At 40.4% G+C, this 23,654-nt stretch overlaps 1 protein-coding gene across 1 annotated transcript in view; it reads right to left on the bottom strand.

The window, feature by feature from the left end:
• gabbr1a (gamma-aminobutyric acid (GABA) B receptor, 1a) overlaps nt 1–23,654 on the bottom strand; it is a 164,063-nt gene that overhangs the window by 104,632 nt on the left and 35,777 nt on the right. The window contains exons 8-12 of the mRNA XM_078932560.1: nt 11,713–11,847; nt 5,893–6,063; nt 5,280–5,381; nt 4,961–5,026; nt 4,634–4,825 (exon numbers count right to left, since the gene is read on the bottom strand). Coding sequence (XP_078788686.1) covers nt 4,634–4,825; nt 4,961–5,026; nt 5,280–5,381; nt 5,893–6,063; nt 11,713–11,847 — 666 coding nt within the window. The remainder of the gene's footprint in view (nt 1–4,633; nt 4,826–4,960; nt 5,027–5,279; nt 5,382–5,892; nt 6,064–11,712; nt 11,848–23,654) is intronic.

Genomic DNA, 23,654 nt, shown 5'->3' with positions numbered 1-23,654 from the left:
GACAGAAACGGCCCTCGGCATTCAGAGTGGTGCCAGCTCAGCTGACTGCTGCAGTGTGACATTTGGTACAATATGCCAGCTCGAAGAGTCAGAGGAGAAATTTGAAACAAATCCATAAAGAAATTGTGGAGGTGGAGCCTGCAGGTGATTAGCTTTGTTCAGAAAAGGATCAAACACAGACGTGAACAGCAAGATTGCAGTTTGTAAATGTCACTCAAGCAACAATGAGGAACGTGTTCATCCAGCCTGTTGAAGGACTCGCTGTACTGAATGCTGGTCTCAAATCAACTGAGCTCAGAGATGAAATATGTCTCTTTTATCTCAAACAAAAACTGGAACTTCAAATTAAAAAATCTACATTTCTTCTCCATATTTCTGTCACATGTAACTGCAAAGACAGTTAGGATGAAGCGTTTATGTTTTCAGGCAGAAGTTTGCATCAGATGTGAGTTATTTGTAGTCCCTATGAGTAAAAAGGAAAGTTTGATTTTTTTATTTACTGACTGGAGCAGTAAATCTATACAGAAGTAAAAACACAAAGCTCCACATATGTTTTTCCATCAACGTGTCAATGATTGACCTTTAGATAAGGAAGATCCAGACCAGTACAACAGCCTGGCTACACACCTGAGGGGCATTGTGGGCTTTAATGATCCACAACTGATGGTTTGGTATTAGCTGCACTTTCCGGAGACACAGACATGAAACGCTTCACATAAGCACTTTATGATTAAAATAACTATTTTTTGTTTGAATCTGCTGGAGTGCAGGCGAGTCGGCGCTTGTCAAACCTTCAGCCAGGTGTTGCTAATTAACCAATTAAAGGGGTAAAATATACAAAAAACTACAGAGTGAATAAAGAAACAAAATTTTGGCTCCCATGGGTTCACTTACCGGATAAAAACCCTGAACGTGCAAAAGGTTTTACACATTTTTTAGACATTAAAGTCACACTACAGCCATACTGTGATATATTTTTAAATCACTTCCAGTGGATTTTTAATTATGATTCTCCTGTTTTTAGGCTAAATCCAAAAAAACGTTTTTGGATTTTCTGCAAAGTGGCAGGAGTTTGTTAGAAATTCACCTTTGAGTTGTAGGTGGGAACGTTGGCACAGAGCAACCCCACCCTCACTTCCAAACATCCCTTTGTTTGCACGCTCTCCCGCTAGCCTACAGCCCAAGCTAACAATAGTAGTGGAACTAAAATGGAGAGCAATACAGGAGCTATCCATCTATCCAACAGTTGTGAGCCACATTCCAGCTCAGATGAGGAAAACAAAGACATTTATGGATCTAGTCATCCACAAGAAGATGCATTAAAATGGAGCAGAGCAGGCAATTCAAATTTTTGTCTGCTCCTGATTTGCAATGATTTGAATAAAGAGATAGCTTGATTTCAAGCTTAATTGTCTTTATATACGTCCTCCATCATCTGAAAAATGCCACAGAACAAGATGAGAACACCTTGGAGTGGGTCTTTAAAGTCAATAGGAAAATGCTCTTTCTGAAACCAGTTTTAAGATATGCAACATTTGATATTTCCAGGTTTGCTTCAAACTGGGGAACAAAAGGTGGGGAGGCTTTTCCGCAACAACCAAGAAAATGGAAAGTTTTTGAGTTATTTTGAAAACTCCCGCATGAATGTTCTTGTAATTTGCTGCTAATGGTTATAGCTTGATAAAATAAAACCATGAGCTCAGAGAAAAATTTCTGAGGAAAGCACTGATAAGAAAATCCACTTAATTTGCGTGTTTTTGTTGCAGGTGAGGTTTGGGGGGGGGGGGGGGGGTTAATTTAAGCATTCCTGCCTCACAAAAGAGAGTTTTTGTCGTTTCTATTAAACACCAATCATTACCTTTTCACACCTCATCAAAGCGTCTCTGTGGTTTTCTCCAGACTAAATCGGGCCGACACACCTCCAGTTCAATCATGTCCAATTATCAAGCTGAAACATCCTCTGCCTTTCAGCGTTTCAGTCTGCCCCCTGGAAACCGGCTGACAGTGTTGCTGAGCGAGCACGGCCGGCATTCAGGCTTATCCAACGTCATCCAACTTCAGATTTATGAGACCGGATTGAAAGAAAGTGACTAAAATCAGAGGGTCTCCCTGTAATTGTGAGCAGCACATCAGCAGCTGGATCAGCAGGTAGTGGCAGGTGCTTCATGAATACAAACTACACCTGCTGATGGAGCGAAAGAGAAGGAGGGTGCTGTAGGAGAGGAAAACGCTGAAGGGGAGACGAGTAAACAAGACAAATGAAATGATGATCCATAACCGTTCAGCAGAGCCACAGAAGGTTAAACAAAGGGAGAGATGCGGTTTGGAAAAGACGGAATAAGAGGATTAGCGGAGGGAAAACACGGCGAAATGACAGAAACCTGAGAAGCTAAACAAGCGTCATGCAAAATGATAAAGGACGCTCAAAACCAGGAGCCACTGATACTTAAAGACAGTAATCCACAGCATTCTCAGCGGGTTCTGCACATTAAATAGATCCAGGTCAGCTGTAGTTCACTGAAGCTCTGCCGTTAATGCTCCCAGCACTCAACTTTTCTTTAAAAATAACTCGCAGCTAAAGAAAAAATAACCCAAGAACAACCAAAGAGCTTAAACTGCAACACAGAAAAACAAGACTAACTTCTTGGAAACTATTCTTAACTTCATATAAAAGTATAATAAATAAATAAAAACTATATGATTTTTTACTCCGTCCCTGAAAATGAACATTTTTAGCATTTAGTTTCAGTACCAAAAGTCCATAAATGTGCCTTAGACTAAAACTCCAATCTCACTCGCAGCATGACTGCACACAAAGTCAAGAAAGATCTGTTTCAGATTCTCTCTGCACAGCAGGGGACCAAAAAGAAGCTTCAAGACACATCTACAGAACAAAGGAAGAAGATTCTCGAGGTCCCACACTCGGCCCCCACGCTAGAAACATGCAGAATGTAAATAAACACGGCAGAAACCGAGCTTTCCAGGAAATAATCCCCTCTAGTTTCAAACGTTGTCTCATTGATGCAGCAGCGGCTGCCTAAAGGTGTAACAGTGATTGTGATCACTTTTTACAGTCCGTGTCTCTGAATCAAGCTGATTAAAATACAAGTCTGTCAGTGTTCTTCTATGGAGAACACATGCTTCTCCTCCTTAAGCCAGGTTTGGAATAAAAGTAACCGGAGTTTGCAGGTTTACTTCCAAACAAAACAGATTTTCATTCTACTTTCCACGTTGGTTTCTATTTCTTTTTCTAGTCTGAGTTTTGCTCATGCGTAATTTTGGATGCAGAGAGCTCTGTGTATTTTACAGTTCTGTTTTTTTAATGACTTTAAGCCTGTAAAGCATTTTGCGTTATTCTTGTATGGAAAGTGTTTTATAAATAAAGTTTGATTTGATTCTAGAGACAAAAATCTTTCATCTCTGTAGTTGTTACAGGTGCAAAGAATTATTGGTAAGAAATAAAAATACCTGGTTGATGTAATGTTCTGAATTACTGTATCATGAATGGGTATTTTTTTTTTTAGATTTATCTGGTTAACAAAATCTTTTTCCTGTTACTAAAGTAAAAGTACTTTTACAGTGTTTCCAAGTACTTTAACTACGTAATGGATCTGTGAATTTGATCTGAGGTGTCTATGTGAACGACTACAGGTGAAAGCTGCTGATGATCATCATGCCCGACTATCTAGCCACAAGGGGTCCCAAGTCCCTCACTGTGCTGGTCCCCAAACCACTCCCAAACCACCTGCGTAATTCATTGAAAGCTGATTCGCTGTGGCGACTCCTGATCGGACGTGCCGAAAGGTGAACAACAACAAAAAATGTACTATAAACAAATTTGATCAAAACTGTTGTTTCATTTTACATTGAAGATTAAACTATACAGGCTGCAGCTTTTTGATTGAGAGTTGAGTTTTGAATCTGCGACTCTAAAACAGCCAACAGTCGGGCTCCTTAGTCCCACATTTATTTGGTAAGTTCGAGGTTTAAAGGTATCAAAGTCTGCCGGAGGCGATGACCACGGATCTGAAAAACGAGCATCAATTCAGCTAAACAGGCCAACTGGGGGATACAGTTCTGGTGTCATCCCACATTCAGCTTTGAACATTTTTTGTGATTTTATGCCCATTTACATTTTTTTGTTTGTTTGTTATGAATCTGCATTTACATTAAATTTGCACAGTTGTTATGGGAACTTCATAGAATTGTTGATCCTCTGTTTTTTCTTTTAGTCTCAATAAGAGAACAGAAGAGCTAGGTCATTACCATGTTTCAATATGATCTTAAACAGCCTCATCTTTGTGCAATAAACTTAAGAAATGTGCTTTAATAACATAAAGCAGCTTTTCTGGTTCCATATGGAGGGAAGGAGGCAGATAGGTGCAGGTAATCAAATGCCAGATTATGCGCTTTGCTGGTCTGTAGCATCCAGGTGTTTGTTGACACGATGCCACGGATGAGAGACTCTGACAGATACGCATTAGGATGATCTTTCCAAACTATTTACAGTCTGGAAGCACAAACAGATAAATTTGGAATCCAAAACAAAAAATCCGGCAGCGCAGAAACCTGAAAGCTGCATTCAGCGGGTTGATGCTGGGGTCCAGGACACGACCAGTGAAATAGTTCTCACCATGTTGGAGACCCCGCGGACGGTCTCTGGGTTCAGCATGACGATCTCGGTGGTCACGTGACCCTCCACAGCCTCCGCCATGTTCTCGGCTGTGCAGTTGATCGCCGGATCTTTGATCTTAAACCAGTTGTCAGCATACCAGCCGATCAGGAACCAGACGTACTTCTTTCCGTACAGCTTCTCCTTGTACACCTGCAGTAAGGGGGTGGGGGTCGTGTTGCATAACTCTCAGGTATTCGTTCAGGCATTCAAACGACTAATTACTGAGCTGAGTTTCTGCTAACGGACATGCCTGTTGGAAGAGATGGAGCACGAAATGGCACCCACCTCACAAAACACCTTCCTGGCTTCGGTCTCGTAAAAGAGCCCCACGATGATCCTGGCGTCCTGGCGCTGAAAGCAGTCATTGAGAAGCTCTCTTCATTTTGAAAGAAGGAGGTTTTTATCTGGAAGCACACAGATCTGAGGTCCTGCTGCTTCACAGGACGGCACATGTTGCTGCTTCATAATTAACACGCTGCATTCATTTCCTAGATCCAATCAACTCTATGCTAATGCAGCTTGGAGCAGAAGGAAAGCTGGGGGCGGGTGGGGTGGGGGGGGGGGGAGTCAACCAGCAGCTGAGGTGAATTTTTAATCAAAGTACCTTGAGGTTCTTGACAGCAACAGCCGGGTCGGTGAGGAAACTCTGACGAACGCTGATCTCGATGCCTGCCTCCTTCACCCTCTGCTCCAGATCATCCAGCGTCTGGCAGATGAAAGAGACGGACGGAGAGGAGACAGACGGCGAGGGGGGGGGGGGGGGTTAGAACGGCAGCTGAACGCACAGAGAGGTGACAGGCTGAGATTACAGACAGAGACAAAAGAAAGTCTGCGGGGAGGGAAAAAGCAAATAAAAGATCCTGCCGTTTATATGAGAAATGCCAGGAGAGTGATGGACACTCTGCTCATGTGTGATAAACAAGAGAGGCAGCGTGGGAGCGAGCGGGCCTTTAGACAAAAATGGATACCAGGGAGGAACGCCAAGCCAGCAGAGTCATTAACTTTCATTAGAGGAAACAAGGCAGCTTCCACGCCATCGACCGCCTTTCCGGAGAGAGATATGTGGCCTGATCAATATTTCTCACAACCAATATTCTGACAAATGGCTTCAGAAAATCCCCCATCAGTCATCAGGTGACCGTTAAAGAGGAGCTGCCTGAGGACACAAACGGCTCAGTGAGGCGGGTTTGAGACGAGAAAAAGACAAAAGGACTGACGGAGGTGAAGACTTCTGTGGTCTGCTGGATGGTGGCGATGCGCGTCCACTTCCACTTCTGGAAGAGCTGCACCCTGGTGGGGTTGTGCAGGGTGGCGGAGGGGTGCGTTCGGAAGAAGGTGGGGAAGCGCTGGCGGTTGGACAGGGCGGGCGAGCTGGAGCCATATGACAGCTGAGGAGACAGACGAGAGGGAGGGGGGTGAAAAACTGACAGATAAGCAAAGATACGGGGGGGGGGGCGGTGAATAACAAAACAGAGCAATACGGCTATCTATAGTAAACAGACTTCAATCAAACGCAGGCTCCGAGTCCGGCTCCCCACCACCGTTTGGTTCAGACGGCAAAGAACAGAGAGGAAATCTGCAGAAAGACAGAATGTTCCCATTTCTGACTCTCATCCTCACACCTTTCATCTTCCCCATGAGGACTTCAGATAAACTCTTTGATTCTGATCATAAAAAAAATTACAGAATGGCCCTCGCCTCCAACGCTGCAACAGCCCCCCCCCCCGGCGCCAAAAGCTGAATAAAACTTTGTTTCATAAACTAAGATTGACAGAGAGGTTGTATTGAAAATACAGATCCATAGCCGTCACCTCCTATAATTTATGGGGCAAATCATTATGTTTTTTGAATCTCTGTGATATAATTTACCAAAATATTAACTTAAAACATATTTAATGTGACAGCATTCACTGAAATTTTAATAACTTCAATTTGGGACCAATTTTAGCTCTGAATCTCTTTTCTCTAACAGTTGTAAAAATCTATTCTTGAGAATTAGACACCATCGTTGTGATGTCGCTTTTTTAGTGTGATGTTATTAATTTATGCGTTTGTGCAAACGGACCAAAGCCCAATGATAGGCAAACTCACCCACTTAAACCACAACAATCAAAAAATTGTCCTGTGAGCATAAACAACAATATGTATTAAAACAGAAAGAAGCATTATTTCAAGGTTTCACAAACCTTTGATAGCCTACATTATAAAAGATTTAAAAGTGCAGGAGTCTGCCAAAAGTCAAGGTGAGGACAGGAAGAGATAAAAGTGTTTACCAATATCCAAATATAACAAAATGACCCAAATGTAACTGTTAAAACACGAGCTAATGGAACTTGGAATTGTTGTGTGGTTTCTGCGGCACACGGAGTCCAAAGCAGCCTTACAAAAGTGAGGACTCAATCTCGCCGCTCATTATATGTTCCTTAAAAAAGTGAGATCAATTTGAACGCCGCGCGACTCTCCAGCAGGGCTGGGACATTGAAAAATGTAAAAAAACGTTGGTAATATGAAGATTACACACGAGACAAAACTATAACAGAGTCTCTTGCTTGGATTTTTTGTGGACTGTGGAGGAAACTTTTGTTCTTCCAACCTCGTGGATTTAAACTTTGGGAAGTTGCTATGGTGATCCTTGATGAGGCAGAGTTTCATTTTCCCTGACAGGGTCGGGTTTTTTAATCTCTGCATTTAAATCATGAATAATAAATAGTGATTAGAATACAGCCTTTTCCCCTCAGAATTTCCCACAGGATTTGTCCTCCAGACAAAACAGGGATATCACACTCTACTTTTACAAACCAGACAAGAGAAAAAGTCACCTTATTATCCTGTGGTGAGCAGATTTGTGCGTGTGTGTGTGTGTGTGTGTGTGTGTGTGGGTGCAGCAGTGCGTAACTAGAGCTTGTCCAAACATTTGATGTAAGACAGAAAACTGAGGCAGAAGGTTTGGTGTCTGCAGCAGCAAACAGGAGGCAGGCTGCTGGAACACGGAGGCTGATGCCCCTCTTTCAGAGGCTCCTGCAGCAGCAACTGGAGATAAAACCCACGACAGGTCTTCTTTACAGTGAGGAAAGTGCTGCATAGGGAGCCATTACTCGTTCCAACCTCCACAGCTCTGGTCCCAGCCCCATTTCACGTACAGACGCAGGATGTTAACCAGTGGGGGCCAGAGGTGGCTCCGTGATGGATGTGGGGTAGTGTGCAAAGTCCCCAAAGAAACAAGGGAATCAATAGGACTGGAGAACAGACGTATGTGGAGGCGGCAGACATTAACATGAGACCAGGGGGGTTCATAAGAAAAAATAAAATATATATATATATATATATATATATATATATATATATATTATAAAACATAAAATAAATAAAAAATGTATGCCGCAACTAAAGATATTCAAGAACTGACATGTTTCAGTGCAAAAGGCTCCTTAATAAACATTTCTGCAGCGTTTGGACTCCAGAAAAACACAAAGAGATTTGTCAATCACTCATGAAAAACCCCATGAAGAGAGGAGACCCTCCCAAAATGAGACCAAGAACACAAAAACTCATCCTGGTCATGGAAGAATCAAAAGGAGATAGAAAAAAGGTCACTAGACCCAGTTCATGATTCAACTGGCAGAAAAAGACTTTTGGAAAAATATTTTGATGAGACATAATAGGAATTTTCTGGAAGTCTTTAAACATCTGGACCCAAACTGACAGAGACTGTCAGAACAGGACATCAGACAAACATGGGGAGGTAGTTTGATGGTGTGGTCCTTCAAAACCTAAGCTCCCAGAAACCCTAAAGAACAATGGGGCAGCTGAATGGATCGAACAAATTACAAATAAACATTCTGCAGAGATCTGACTTAACTCCCTGAGATTCTCCAAAGTGTCTGAATTCCAACAATTCGGCAGAAAAGTCAAACCACAAATATAAACATGAGTGAAAAGAATCACAACGTTTCATCCCAGTTGTTTCGGTTTCCAGGCGGAAACACATTTAGATAAAATCCTCATTCAAGCCCCTTTTGTATTTAGTCATAGTTTTTTGCTAAAGTATAATTAGGTTGATGTTCATTTAAAAAACAAAATTACACATAAATCATTTTTAAAAAAGGGTATTTTTCACAGAAAACACCAGAAAATATTATAATTTGACCTTTTAAACGTCAAAATCCCGGAGTCTTTCACGTCTGTTTTCGGTCTCAATTTTAAAACTTGCAGCAGTCCATCACAAACATGTTACTACAAAAAATGAAAAAGCCATAAATCAGTGACAGTTGGTCATCAAAGAAATAATCTGAAATAAACGCACCATGGTAAACAACAAACTGCGTCCTCATGACGCCAACAGAGGACGAATTAAGGCATAATTAAAGTCATTAATTTACATTTTCTAGAAGAGCGCAATTTCAGGGACTATCAGGATTTCTTATCAACTTTGTTGGGAGCAGATGTTCGAGTCTTAGAGGAGAGCCGCAAATGAAATTAGAGGAAGGAAAACAAACATGCTGGTGGAGGAAATGTGACAAATTAGGAAGATCTAGTTTTCTCAATTTGGTTAACAACATGCTTCAAAATCATCTGATCAACAGCAAATGAAAAGAAAAAACCCGGATGTTTTGCTTCTCTTTGCCAGAATCAACTTGTGAATAGAGAAAGAATGTATGCTGAAATGTGAACAAAAGGGAAAAAAAACAGACAAATTTAGATAGGAAAAAAACGAATAATAATAGTGACGCAGTACAGAGAACTGCTAAAGAAGCAAGAGTTGAGCAAAGTTCCCCAAAACCCCAAACAAACCCTCAGATTTTCCTCCCATCAGATCAATGCTTTTACAATGAGAGATCAGATTAGGGTTGTACCAAAAGAAGGCGATGGAGAGCCCCTCCTTGATCGGTGTCCAGAAATAGAGGGTGCTTTTGCCTGGCGGCTGCTCTGATGAGGCTGTTTGACATGCGAGGAGGCTCCTGCAGTCGCAGAGCGTGCAGGAATAATTGAGTGTGGCGGTAAGGAGGCTGCACCAGCGGCGGCGTGTAGTAAAGACAGACAGATCCTTTTGTCTGTGGCGGAGAATCGGCTGCTGGAGCCGAGGCGGAAAGGAAGAGTGGGTGAGAAAGAAAGACGGAGAAAGGGATGGAAGAGGAGGAAGGAAGAAAAAGAAATAAAGCAGGCTGACACAGAGAAAGAACCGGCTCCAGGCAGCAACACCAGATGAGGAGGAAGGCGAGGAAGTCAAAAAGCAGAGAAAAGATTTTAATGAAGAGGGGAACACAAAGAGAAAAGCCAGTGATGAAAAAGGAGGGGGCACACGTCAACCTCTAGAGCTGACTGTTTTCGATGAGTAATCTCCGGGTTAAACTTCAATTATGGGACAAAGCTAATAAGATGAAAGCTTTGAGTGGCAGGAAGACAGATCAAGAGAAGATGGATGCAACAAACAAAGCACGCCGACTTAAAGAAGACACGCAAAAAAGATCGACAGCAGCCACAGATTTCCTCCAGAATGAAAGATCCCGCATGTTTTGAAAAACACCCGTCATAAATCGTTACGCCTCTTTCAGAGCACGGGAGCAGCAGATGGAGTGCGACAAACCCAGCTTGTGAAGTTTCAGCACTAATTAAAGGAGAACAGCAACAAATCAATAAACAACTAAAGTATTGATTTGGGACATTAAGGGCAATTAGTAGAATATCCTAAAGAACAAGTACAGAAGATCAGCAGCAGACAGAGCCTCCAGCAGCTGCAGCCACACATTTCCTCTGCTGCACAGAAACATAAAACGCTACCATCTATTCAGCTTTTTAGCAGGAAGAACGGATGTGATAAGTGACAATAGGATGGAGGAATCAGTCGGAATTTCTCTTCTTTTCTTTTTTGTACTTCCGTGTCTTTCCTCCCCCAAAAAATACAGCAATTACGTTTTCAAATGGCCCCGGGCAGGTGTTTTTCACAGCAAAAAACAAATAAAAAAGCTGAAATTTTCATTTATTTTGGTTTATTTTAGATTATTTGAACAACAGATAGAAGATTTGCATCGCTGAGTTTAAAAAAAAAAAACTTGCAAAAAAATTAAAAAAATAAGAGAATATTTTCCAACAACACTATAAATGCATTTAGCTGTTCTAAATGATACAATGAAGGCTAAGTTAGAACAAGGGTTTGTAAATTTGAGCTCTTTGGGGCTTCGTTACTTCAAAATGTAAAGACTCGCTCCAATGAAAAATCATGCTTTTGGTGTTTTTGTAGCATTTTTCTCATGGAGGAAGGGGCTGCGCCATATGAGGAAAACTTGCGATATAAATGATCAATATTGTGATGACGATTCAACTTGCGGTACATGAGCAAATAGCAAAACAACCAAAAATATCAACAGTTTAAAAATTATACTCCAAATGACCCTCATTTAACATAAAAGATCTCCATCCGATTGGTCAACAATGTGATGGCGTCCATCCGATTGGTCAAATGCATAAATGGATTTATTTGATTTGTTAAATACTTCAAGCTGCTACAAGATTTTTTTAAAGGTAACCATTAAAAGACCACTGGGAACTTTACAATAGAAAAAAAATATAGTTGGAGTGGGTCTCCAAGTGGTTGCAATGGTAACATCAACCAAAAGGAATGGTGTATCAGTTTTGGGTGAGTTTTTAAAAACATTTGAAATCCCATTTTTAGGGATAAGTTAAAGAACGACACAAACTGGCTTCCCTGTGTCCTTAAAGGGGATCCAGGATTAGGAGGTTTGATCTGTTCATCGTTCATAAATGTTCCTGCATCTCTGTTTCCCAGCCATTTTTGCACAACCACAACCCAGCAGTACAGATTTTTGGACACAAAGCAGCAGCAGGAGTTCTTCAACAGCTACATAAAAACCTCTGGAGATTTGACAGCCTTTTTTTCTTTTTGTCTGGATTCTAATTTTTCATTTGAATCTTCTGAGATTTCACGTAGACTCAAAGAAGCTGCAAATTTGATAAAAATAGCACAATCAAAACCGTGTGGGTGACTTCAAGCTGTTTTTGTAAAAACAATCACAACTCACCACTATGAGGTTCCACATACGAGCAGCTTCAGCAACCAGCGTGGAAACGCCGCTGCAGCCGGGCATCAGCACAATCTTGATGGGCTCGGTGTAGAGCAGGTCATACAGCAGCTTGGTGGCTTCTCCTGGGTCACACTGGAAGGACAGAACAACATCAAGTTCATTAGATGACAGAGGAAATAAATTAGAGGAAACCGATGGGGAAGAAGGAACAGTCAACAGTGATGCAGACAGATGAGGAAGGCAGAGAAGACGCAGCCAGAAAAATCAATATTTGCTGTGCAAACAGAGGAAACACAAATGACTCTTTGTTTCCACAAGAAAATGAGTTTTTAGTGAGCTGAAAGAACTCATCTTCCTCAGTTGATGGCGTTTAAATGTAAGTAAAATGAGCTCAAGACACAGTGGAAAACCCTGAATCATGACAAACACAGAGCTGAAGGACAAACAAAAACAGGCAGGAAGAGTCCAAATGCCAGATTAACGCTAAATTACATCCCAAATGAACTAAGTAAGATTTAAACCAGCTGAAAAGAAGAATAATGTGCGGTCACTCTCACTTATCCACACACTAGCTGATTTGACAGAATAGGTCTGAAATACTAATCTTCCCAAATTAAACGTAAAACAGTTAAACAGAAAGAATAAAAGCGCCTCAGCCGTAAGGGATTTGCCCAATCAGAGTACCACAGTATACCACGGCCAAAAGAAATCAGCATTTAATCAAATATTAGCATTACGTGAGACTTGGTTTGACGCGACGACATGGTAACGGCTACCGAGCCTGCACTGATCTGGCTCTGCTGCAGCTGGTGGACGAGGACTAACCAGTGGAGGACAGTGGTATCAAGTGGAATATATTTATGTATATATATATGCTAAACCCCATGTTAAGTAAGGGATCCAATGCATCATTTCAGAGGGAGAGTTCACCTCTTATTGCTCGTTTTTATAATAATAATAATGGATTGGATTTATCTGCGCTTTTCAAGACGCCCAAAGCGCTTACATTATGTCCATTATTCATTCACTCCTCATTCATACTTGGTGATGGTAAGCTACTGTTGTAGCCACAGCTGCCCTGGGGCAGACTGACAGAGGCGTGGCTGCCATTTCGCGCCTACGGCCCCTCTGACCATCACCGGGATCATTCATGCGCATTCACACACCAGTGGAGCCACACTGGAGGCAAGGAGGGTGAAGTGTCTTGCCCAAGGACACAACGACATTTTGGCTGGTGGGAGCGGTGATCGAACCGCCAACCCTTCGATCATTGAACGACCCGCTCAACCACCTGAGCCACTGTCGCCCCTCATGTCGCCACATGTAGTTTTTGTCCAGATGATAAAGAAAAAGTTTGTTTTTGAAGAAAGAAAAGTCCCCAATTAGCTTCTCAGATCACTTTTATTGCACCCTGACCTGCAGCCAATCAGAATTGAGCATTCACCCAGTTGATATGCTAAGTTAGCACAGGGACTACAAATATTTCATTTGTAGCCCCGCCCGAATTCTCAGTTTTAATTAATTGTCTTTAAACCATTGACGCCTACTGATGCACATATGCATCAAAACACTTCGGCTCCAAAATTACAAATTGTTTTGTTTTGAAGGCTGGAATTCAATTCAGGCGCCGAGGGGTTAATAACTAAAAAAATATGACTAGAAAGAATGTAACAATAAAAGATGACTTTAACTTCTTTATTACACAGTTTATTTCATTTAACTTTGTATTTAACAATTTTATTTGTTATTTATTTATTTGTTTCCTATTTTACTATTGTTTTTTTAATCTATTTATAGTAAAATTTTTATTTATTTAACAACTTAGTGTCATTTGAAAAAGAAAAAGGAAAGCTAGTGTGTAGTTTTAAGAGGCTCCAAATCATCGCAACATTTTTAAAACCAAAATTTCCTTTCTTATTTACTAAAAAAAAATATGATCTGGTAGTTGTAAACTTCAGGCTAATGTTTAGTTCAGCAAGTTTGATCACAGAAAGGTAAGTTAACCTAACTTAAATATTTGTTAGTAATTAGTCATATGCAGTGTAGCGCCACCTGCAGTCCAGTGGTTTAAGTACGAGTTCTGAAATTTCAGACTGTTATGTGAATTGCTTAGAATTATGTCCTTAGCAGATGTTCTCTCAAAGTAATAAAAAAAACAGAAGCATCCCTATTTATTTAAATAGATTATGTCTTTTTAAAGTTTTACATTCTGAAGCACAAGCAGAGTTTCAAGGCCTTCGCTTTTTCCTGAAAGAGGCCTTCAGTTCTTTGCTCAGCTGCTGGAAAAGTTACGAAAAATAAAGAAAGAAGTTATCAGGATTACACAGATCAGTACAAGACAAAATAAGACCAGTAAAGCAACTTGACATAGAAGTAGCAGATCTACAAAAAGACAGAAATGACAAACAGGAAACTTCAGCAGACAGGGGCGAGGTCAAAAAGGGACAGAAACAGTCAGAAAAGCTGCAGAGATCAGCAAACAAGCACACAAATGTGGACAGAAAGCTCAAGAGTGCTGGGTTAGAAAAATTCAGCATTTATTTTTTTTCTGTAGGTTTTCTCCTCACAACAGGCAGACATCATCAAAACCCAGCACGCTGCTCTCGGATCAAGACACAGAAACAGACAAGGGTGGGGGGAGAAATCAAAGAAAAGTGGACCCAGTGAGCTGAAGAGCTGCCGTCACGCACATTTCTCCCCTGAATAAAGATGTTTTCAGCATGTCTCTGAGGCAAAAGTGGCGCTGGATGATCCATCAGCGCGTTGTCACTTTGTCTGTGCAGCATCAGCGTCACAGATAAATGGAGCCGACATTCATCATGGAGGAGGAGCCATGATTGTGCAAACACAAGTGTGCAAACGGACATTAAAGATTGCACTCTCGACGAGTGTCACGAACAATCCCGTCATGTGCAATCATGACAGTCAAGTACTGATGCACTAAATCGGGATGCGTGTACCAACGCCTGAACAGTCCCCTAAGACTGCTGGGTGATTTCTCTGAACCATTCCAGACCCTGGAATATGTGAAGTTTCTGGGGTTTCCATTCATGAAGCGTTTCCCAGTTCACAACAGAATTATTGTAGTGACTTGATGGTCAGAACACTGACATGTAATTAGATAGTTCAATCTGACTTCTATTAAAGCAGCTGTGACAGATGTTGTTCTCACATAATTGCCTTTGTGTTGGTTCAGTTGTATTTACAGATGAAATTGTAATTTTAAAAAAATGATTTGTGACTTGGTTAATTGCACCACGGAGACCCGCTTGCTTCATATATCCACAATGTGATTACCTCCTTACTAATAACTGTGCAGATGAGAGGATACTTAGCGGCTTTCTGTAGTGAGAGAAAATTACCATTATGAAAACGTATCAGTTATCATCTTTGAGCACTGGTGGTTTCAAATATCTATATTACATGAAAGGAAATGAAACGCTTAAATCCTGTTTTCCGGCTGTAGCATTATTCCTTTCATACTTCAGGGTGATAGAAGATAAATGCTTGTAGAAATTGTGTCTCATTCTTTGCTTTAAAAAAATCTATTCACACCAGGTAATCTGTACTGACCTGTGCTTGTTGGACTTCTCCCTGTCCAGCTTCTCCTTGTCCATAACAATCTTAGCCTGAGTGCAGATGTTTTCCTCATCAGGTGGTGTTGTGCCCCACTTTAGTGGGTTACTATCCACCAAGATGGATGAAAAGTCTAAAAGATTTCTATTTTCCACTATGGTCAGACATCAGCAGCTATAGTAATCAAAATATAATGTCCAATGTCCTTCAGCAAAAACTAAAGGAATTTAAAAGGATATTTTAGAAAATCCTAATTTCTTGAAGTGAGTTTTAATGTTTTACTTTTGCTTAAACCAAAAGCAATTTAGTTGGATTTCAATTCAAACATGAATTGCAACTCACTTGCAAACATTCTGTTTTTTTGTTTTTTTTTGCGGAGATTGGACAAGTTAGCGATTCGCCAAAGGCAAATTCCGACAAATTATGGGATTCACTATATTTTGGAAGCATTAAAATATATTTTTCTGTTAATGAGATTATTTGTGTTTTTTTTATGTAATTTTTAATCAAATAAGAAGTTGCTTGTGGAAATGTAATAATTGGGCCAAAACATAATTGGCTACTCTTAGTTTGGTCTGATTCAAAGTAGTGAAAATAGTTGAGAAACAACCTGCTTTCACCCCTGCTCATGAAATCCTGCTGTTTTCACACTCTGCCTCGCACAGACTCTTCCTCTGGTGTCGGCGCCCGAGGCACCAATCACAACAGTGTCATTGTGGAGTGTTATTTATGAACATATGATAAGCTCTTCAAGAGGAGGCTGGAGGGGAGGTGACAGTCACAGAGCACTGAGTTTCAGAACATAATGTATTTTCCCCATCTGTTTATTTATCCTCCATTTAATTTGAGTGTATTTTTCTCTGTGATCACCATCACCAAATAAAACTGTTCACATTGGGGTTTGCTTAATTTTTGTGACTTTAATATTTACCTAGATGGCTGTCTGATTTAAATGTATTTATTTATTTATACATCTTCACCTACACGCCAAAACCCGCTGATAGGCAAATTCAGACACTAAAAAACACAGACTTTTCATATAAAATGTACTAAATAAATATATTAAAATAGTAACTACAATAAAATAGGATTAAATAAAACAGAAATTCATTATTTCAAAGATTTAAGACTCTGTGAATTCTTTTAAAAGTCAACTAAAAACTTTTTATTTTTGCAAAGCATTTTAACTGAAACTTCTTTTATTGGGCTTGAGATGATTGTTTTACATGATTTATGCTTTTTATATTTTATGTTTTTATGTTTTTATATGTGTATGTATACATATTTTAACCTGTGAAGCACCTTGTGACTTTTGTCTGCGAAAGGTGCTATACAAATAAAATTTACTTACTTACTTACTTACTTAAAAGTACAGGCGTTAACAGTACAAAAAAGTACAAACTGGAAAAAAACGTGACAAATTTTGCAAAATTGCAAACTTGTAAAATAAAAGACCTTAATTGTTTATAATAATTATAACTATTATAAAGAAAATTAATTATATTTGTTTGTATCTCTAAATGATTTACACATTTTCATTGCAAGATTTTGGGTGTTTTTTTCTTATGATGCCCAGTTTACATCCATGTATGAACAGTATCGTTCATTACAGCAGAAACAAACTTCTTTATCTTCAAAATAAAAAAATTACAGAACTTGGGTCTTTGCTTTTTTCTTATTTCCACGATAAACAGGAAGCAGTCAGTAAGGCAGGGATGACGTCATTACAGAATCAGGGCAGCGGCAGCTCTGATTGGACGATGTGTAAATGTCTCTAGACAGGGCCCATCCATATCAAGTGCTACGCCAGCCACCCGGTAACCTGAGTAACCTGGGTGTATATAAAAAGCGAGCCATTCTGCACCACTGGTCATTCTCAACTCTGTCATTATAATCTATCAATTTACAAATTCTTAGACAACAGGCCTCCCAAGAAACCCAGCAAGAAGAAAACCCCAGCACCCAACAAAACGAAGGTCCAAGCAGTCCAAACACAGCAGAGTCTTCATCACCAATCATCAGTGCCATCTCCCCATTTATATGCAGGACCCACGGGGGCCGGGGTCACCAGATTGACATCTGGTCATCGCTGGGCCCCCGTCCTACGCCAACAGCCCTTGCCGAGTGACCGCGCAGCTACCATACAATTTCTAGTCAAGGATTGCACTCCTGCTTTCCTGTCAATGGACTGCCACAGCGCGATCTCCAAATGTGCCCAGCGGCCACTGACCGATCTTAAAAAAAAAAAAAAAAATCATCCAGTCGCTGTAAAATGATACCCTTTTCTTAAAACCTCCACAGCCACCATGCAGCGTGTAAAAATGCGACTGCCGACTTCCAATTACAAATACCGCCACCAGTCAAAATTTGCTGAACAACTTGCATTTAGGTCACTGTGCACTGGCACCATGACATATGTGATGGCATATGTGACCACAGTCTTAGTGATCATTTCTTTATTGCTTTCCAACCGCAGATAAAAAAATGTAACCGTCTTGTTCTGGAGGCCCCTCCTCCAGGTTCAGCTAAAGGTTTTCCTGAGGTTTTCCTCGCCACTGCCACCCAGTTCATTCTGCATACAGCATACCTAAAACGATACTTCGCTGTTTCTCCAGTTCAGCTTTTTTTAAATAGTGATTTTTTTAACAATTTAGCTTGGCTAAACTTTGAGTCAAAGTTTAGACATTTTACCTGCTTCGAAGCCCTCAGGTGTGTCTTTTCTTCCGGTTTGACTTCCTGTTTACTTTTATAAAGTAAACAGTTAATGCACGTTACCTGTTTCTTCTAAATTTTGCCTCGGAAATTCAAGCTTATAACAGATAAAAGAAGATCTAGAGCTTTTCCAGTAACAAATAGTGAAGTTTCACTGTGTAAGCCTTCGATAATCACTTGAACAGAAACTTTCATTTTACCAGGAAAGCAGCTTCACTATAATGATGTCAATCAGAGGTGAGAGGCTCTAGGTTTTCTGCTCAGACAATCAGCACTCCAGCTGATTCCACACATCACCGCCTTCTTCTGGGTGTTTCTGACAGAAATCAGCTCGGGACGCCCCTGGAGCCTGCAGGGCATCCTCCGCACCCACGGCTGCCTGCTCCTCAAAAGCACCCTGTTCTCCTCTCATGCAAATTGAAGCACGACGCTCTCTAAACAGCCTCATCCCCAAAGGTTGTTTGTGTTCTCTGTCACTGGGGCTGATGTCTGGCTGCACGCTAAGGAGACGCTTGTTAGTTTTCTGCCGTTACCAGGTTTAACTTAACTTGTCTGATGAGCAGTAATTATCCTGAAATAATTTCATCAATCCATCATTGCTGGAGCTCATTACTGGCTTTAATGGCAGCTTGTTTTTAATTGAGTTTCAAAATTACATGTAGAAATTAATATTTAATCAAGATGGGATGCCTCTGATCATGTGCATCCAAAAACAAGACAAACAACTATTAAGCCTCAATGTGTGAAACCAATACAGTTATCTGGGAAAAACACACAAAATGAATGACAAATAACAAAGAGCTGCAGACCTCAAGTATAGAAAAAAAGATAATCACCAGTGAATGTTTGCAGGGAAAATATAATGACACGCATTACTCAGACAAACTGTTTTACTGGGTGGTAAAACCAATTATCAGCGTGCAGATATCTCAAGAAAAGCTTTTAAATGCAACAGTCATGCTGTAAAAGGTCAACAATCACACACAGAATCACAGTTTTTTGGGGCTTTTAACTTGCTAAATATATATAAAAAACTGAAGATATTAATTTGGCATCACAAAAAATAGGATGTGAAACTGTTCCAACTAAATAAATCTCTACAGGAGCCCTTTATTTGAAAGAAAAACGATATTTTTGAATTTTTGAATGAAACGTTTCTTGATGCTTTATAATTAAAACAAAATGAAAAAGGTTTTTTCCCATAAACGAGTTACAAAAGAAACATTTAAGTCAAGTAAAATGGACTACAATGACGGGAGATGCTTAGTACCCCTACAGAGGCAACATGTTTGCAAAAAACCCTACATTTTTTCCATTGTGAGGCTGATAAACACGTTTACCAATTTTAGCGTCTCCACATCATAAGAATAAAACCCTTTGCAAAGTTTGAATGTGTTCAGAAGTTTGTTTCAGTAAAGTGAAATCTTTTTGAAAAGTTTAAGATCTCAAGCGTTTCTGTTGAGTGTCTGTTCTTAAAAAAAACTTCTAGAAGCACAGAATAACTGTGCGTCAGATTCTGACGGCACGTGGCGCTTCTCCCAATCTCTATGGTGTTTCTTTTCTTGTCTTGACAATAACTTAGATGTGTATTTCATCACTTCCGATAAAAGAAATTACATTTTTCTAAATGTGTGGACTTTGGTTTCCATGGAGACATCTGGGTGGCGTTATTGGCCATATCAACATGAGTATCCCTTCTTGCCTGCTGTCCATGTCCATTCTGCTGATTTCATTGAGCCTTTAAAAACCCCACTCATGTTTGGGGTGTTTTTATCATGTCTTGTGGCATTTTTCTGATTATGGATGATATAGTAAGAAAATCACGCCTAAAATGAAATTCTGAGTATTTATTTGTTAAAATTGTTGTGAATCAGGAGCAAATATAAAAATTGCCATTTGAAAAAGAGTGTGTTTGTGAGGTAGAAAACATGCTGGGTGGGGCTATAGTGCCCTCCTCCTCTTCATTCTGATGCATCCACTTGTAGACAGAGAGAGAAATAATACATTTCTCAGCCATATTATCTTTGGAAAGTCCTGTGCCAAAAAGAAAATTTGGTTGGATTTCTTCTAGATTTTCTTAAACCTATTTTCAGCCCAGGGGGGGGTTTAGTGTGCCACCATCTGATGTCCACGTAGTTGAACTGTTCCCAGAAAATGATAGTCGTGTCTCCCACTCATCACCGGCAGGTTTTTTTTCCTGGAGGTTTAAAGCCAATTATATTACATATGCATTAGCAAATGGGTTTTAAAAAAGTAGAAGGGCACAGAGTGTCAAATGAAACATGTTGAGGATAAAAGTAATCACAGTAAGTGGCTCTTACTGTCCACCTCTCAGCCAGAGGTGGGCAGAACTGAGAACGTCTCTCATAAACAGGTTGTTTAGGGGAAAAATCCCTTCACCTTGAGTTTAGCTTAAACTAAAAAAAAATTTCCCAATTAGATATAATAAAAAGCCCCAACCTGTTTGCTCATTTGAGTCCAGATGATGATTTATTTTTTTTTACAATTTTCTGGTCAATTTCTATTACATTTATTTTTATTTTATTATACAGATTACATGTAATTTAGCTTTAACCGTCATTGTTTAAACTGAGTAAAATTGAAGCTAACGGTTATTTTTTTTCTTTAACCTGACAACAGTGATGAACTCACGGCTGCTTCCACCTTCATACAAAAATTCTGAGAAGGTGTGCAATTAAAGGAGTCTATTCTTGGAGAAAAAAAAACGGAAAAAACATTATAACTATAACTATTTATTTTTTTTATCTTTTAGTTATTGAGCATTTGAATGCAGAAAGGGTGCTGCAACAAAATGGGAACAACTGTGCGAGGAGGGGTGAAACGGCACAGCGTCTGCCTCATGAAAGCACACACAGGGAGCGGGGGGGGGGGGGGGGGGGGTTGCTGGCTATAGCGGCTCAGGAATCCCTGCCATTCTTTGTGGTCTGTCTTCAGCAGCTCTCAGGGGTCATCACTATTTCCACTTTCATTTCAGGCCCACCTCAGTCGCAGGGATTGCCTGCTCCGACAGCCCCAACACCACTCACAGTCTCACACGTACAGATTAATGTCACTGTGTGTGCATAGCCACAAAAGCACACACACACACACATGCTGTTCTGTCACTGTCCTTGGTGCTGAAATTCCCACAGCCAATATCAGAGCTGTATTACCGTGTTCATGCTGTCAGGCGCGCCTTCAAAAGAATTAACACACATTTGTTTGTAATAGAAGAGAAAAAAACCTTTGACTTCCAGATTGAAGCCTGTTAGAAAAGGGGAGCCCAAGTCAGTTAAACAAGTAACCAATAGGCCCCTCCAGCATACATCATAAGCGTACTTACAGCCTGAAACACATTTTAATGGGAATTCACTTTGAAACAATTGTTGACATTTTATGTAATATTTAACTCAGATTTGCACAAAATGGTAATATATGTGATTTTTAAATCAAGAACAGCCATGTTCTAACATGTTCAGCCACAAGAGGTCGGCTGTCCCACCCCTCTGTCCATTACTTGCCACTGCCAATACTGTGCTTTAATGGCATTTTATGTTACAACAGTGGCAAAAAAGTCACAAAAAACTGTTTTCTCCATACACACCAGTTAATACCATAGCAAGACAAATCTTAGCAATTTATGCAGAAACAAAAGTCCAAAGACACACAGATTATTTCTAATTAGACAGGTGTTGTCTAAAAGCGATGTCACACAGCCACTATCCATATTGCCTATGTGTCATATGTTAGTACATATGGAAAAAGTGAGAAATGTTGTGGTCTTCATGTGAAACATTCACAGATATATCACAACTGAACCACGTTAAATCCACTGAAGTACAAATAAACCACACAAAGAACTCAATGTAAAAGCAGAATCTGGCCCAAAATGTGTGCATCAATTACATAATTTCTATATAATATGTGCCCCGTATATGTGATAAAAAGGTATGCATTGGTGGTACATACATGAAAAGTTTGTTAGCCCTATGTGGAACGGTCATGGAAAGCCACAATGCAAAATATAAACTACATAAAAATTTGCATAAACTGAATTCACATAAAGACCCGTCAGCCGAAACCCTCAACGGACATCTGCGCACATCGACGAATGACAGACGCAAGAAACACCTGTGAATTACGTGTATCTCACATGTATCACGAAAGACGGAAATTTTATACATTGAAAATGTGCAAAATGTTCGTGGTAGCTGTGTGACAACACCTTAAGCAAACAATGTTTGTCTAACCTGAGGTTTGAACCCCTGACCTGTAATTGACGACTAACCGTGTCACACTGCAGACCACTTGCACTGTGAACTTAAAACCTTGGGTTCTTTTAAGGACAACGTCAATATAGAATTAAAGAAATATATGCAGATGTTCATCAAATGGATTCTTCAAAAATTTCATTTTTTTCTTAATTTCAAAGCTCAGTGACCCAAAACATGTTGGCTCAACCGAATAATAGTAAAAAAAAGGAATAGATAGCTCTGAAATTTGACTCACAATTGAAATATAGTGCAGGAGCGTGAATAGGAAAATGTCTAGGGGACAGCGTATGAATCTCCTTATATCCCCATAATTACGTCTGGCACCTCACCCCAGGCTGCTATGCCAGTGGGCAGAGCGTGACGACCACTAATGAAAAGCGGTCATGCTGCACCGGCGGAGTTTGCGTCACGGCTGCCAATTAAAATAAGAAGCGGAAGTGAGGGAAACACCTTGTTCCACCGATTCTCCATCTCCACTGTCTCACACATCACTGTTAATAATTGATCAAAGTTTGCAGTCTCTGCTTTGATATATCCATGGCAACAGCTCTGTGTGGAGAGCATGTGCGCACGAGCCGCATGCACGTGCCTGTCTGTGCATGTAGATCTCAGAAGGCTGTAAATAGTCTGATGCTGTCACCAGAACAGCCGCAGAAACAAGTCGTTCTGCTACCACAGGGTATCTGCATCCCTTTAAAAGGACAGGCTGGGATTAAGTGTCAAGCTTCATGAATATTGTATGAACTTGAACAAGCTCCATACTCCCGAACCTAATAGTCATAAAACAGCATGTGTGGGTGTGTTTTCTTGCTCCCGTTTGCCAAAAAAAACAAACCTTAATGCATGTGTTGTAGTGGATGGTTTTGAGAATCTGCTGCAGGATTACCCTCCTGCAGCCTTTGATCCTCGGCTTTGAGAAAACAAAAAGGGGGCAGATTACACGAGGAGGAGGTCTGCCCTCTGACAAACTAAACATTAAAGCAAATTTCTTCTCTTGTAATTATATCCCTGTCTCTCGATAAGCTGGATCTGGATTTCTACTGTGGCCAGGTGAGATCAGATAGGAAGAAACCTCATTTTAAAGACCTTAGCTAAAACAGGAGCTCCAAATCCGAAGAGCTACACCAGCTTTGGGGGATTCTGCAAGGGCTAAGGATTCCCAATCCCTCTCAAATCTGGAAGTTTCTTTAACTTTCATGGCAGCAGCCTGCCCGCCTCGGTCCACTTGTCAGAGGATGCACACAGAGAAACAAATTTCATCTGCTTAGCATTTGATTGCAGAGAAGCAGGAGCGTGCTTCCAGAGGACAAGTTTGAACACATATTTTCACAGAGCTGTTGGTTTCTGTGGCTTGCTTCAAGAGTAACTGTGTTGCCA

Source organism: Oryzias latipes, chromosome 16, assembly GCF_053564925.1.
Source record: "Oryzias latipes strain Hd-rR chromosome 16, Olatipes_Hd-rR_3.1".
In the NCBI taxonomy this organism is placed as follows: Eukaryota; Metazoa; Chordata; class Actinopteri; order Beloniformes; family Adrianichthyidae; genus Oryzias; species Oryzias latipes.
The sequence above is the reverse complement of the archived record's forward strand: the minus strand, read 5'-3'. Positions and strand labels throughout refer to the sequence as shown.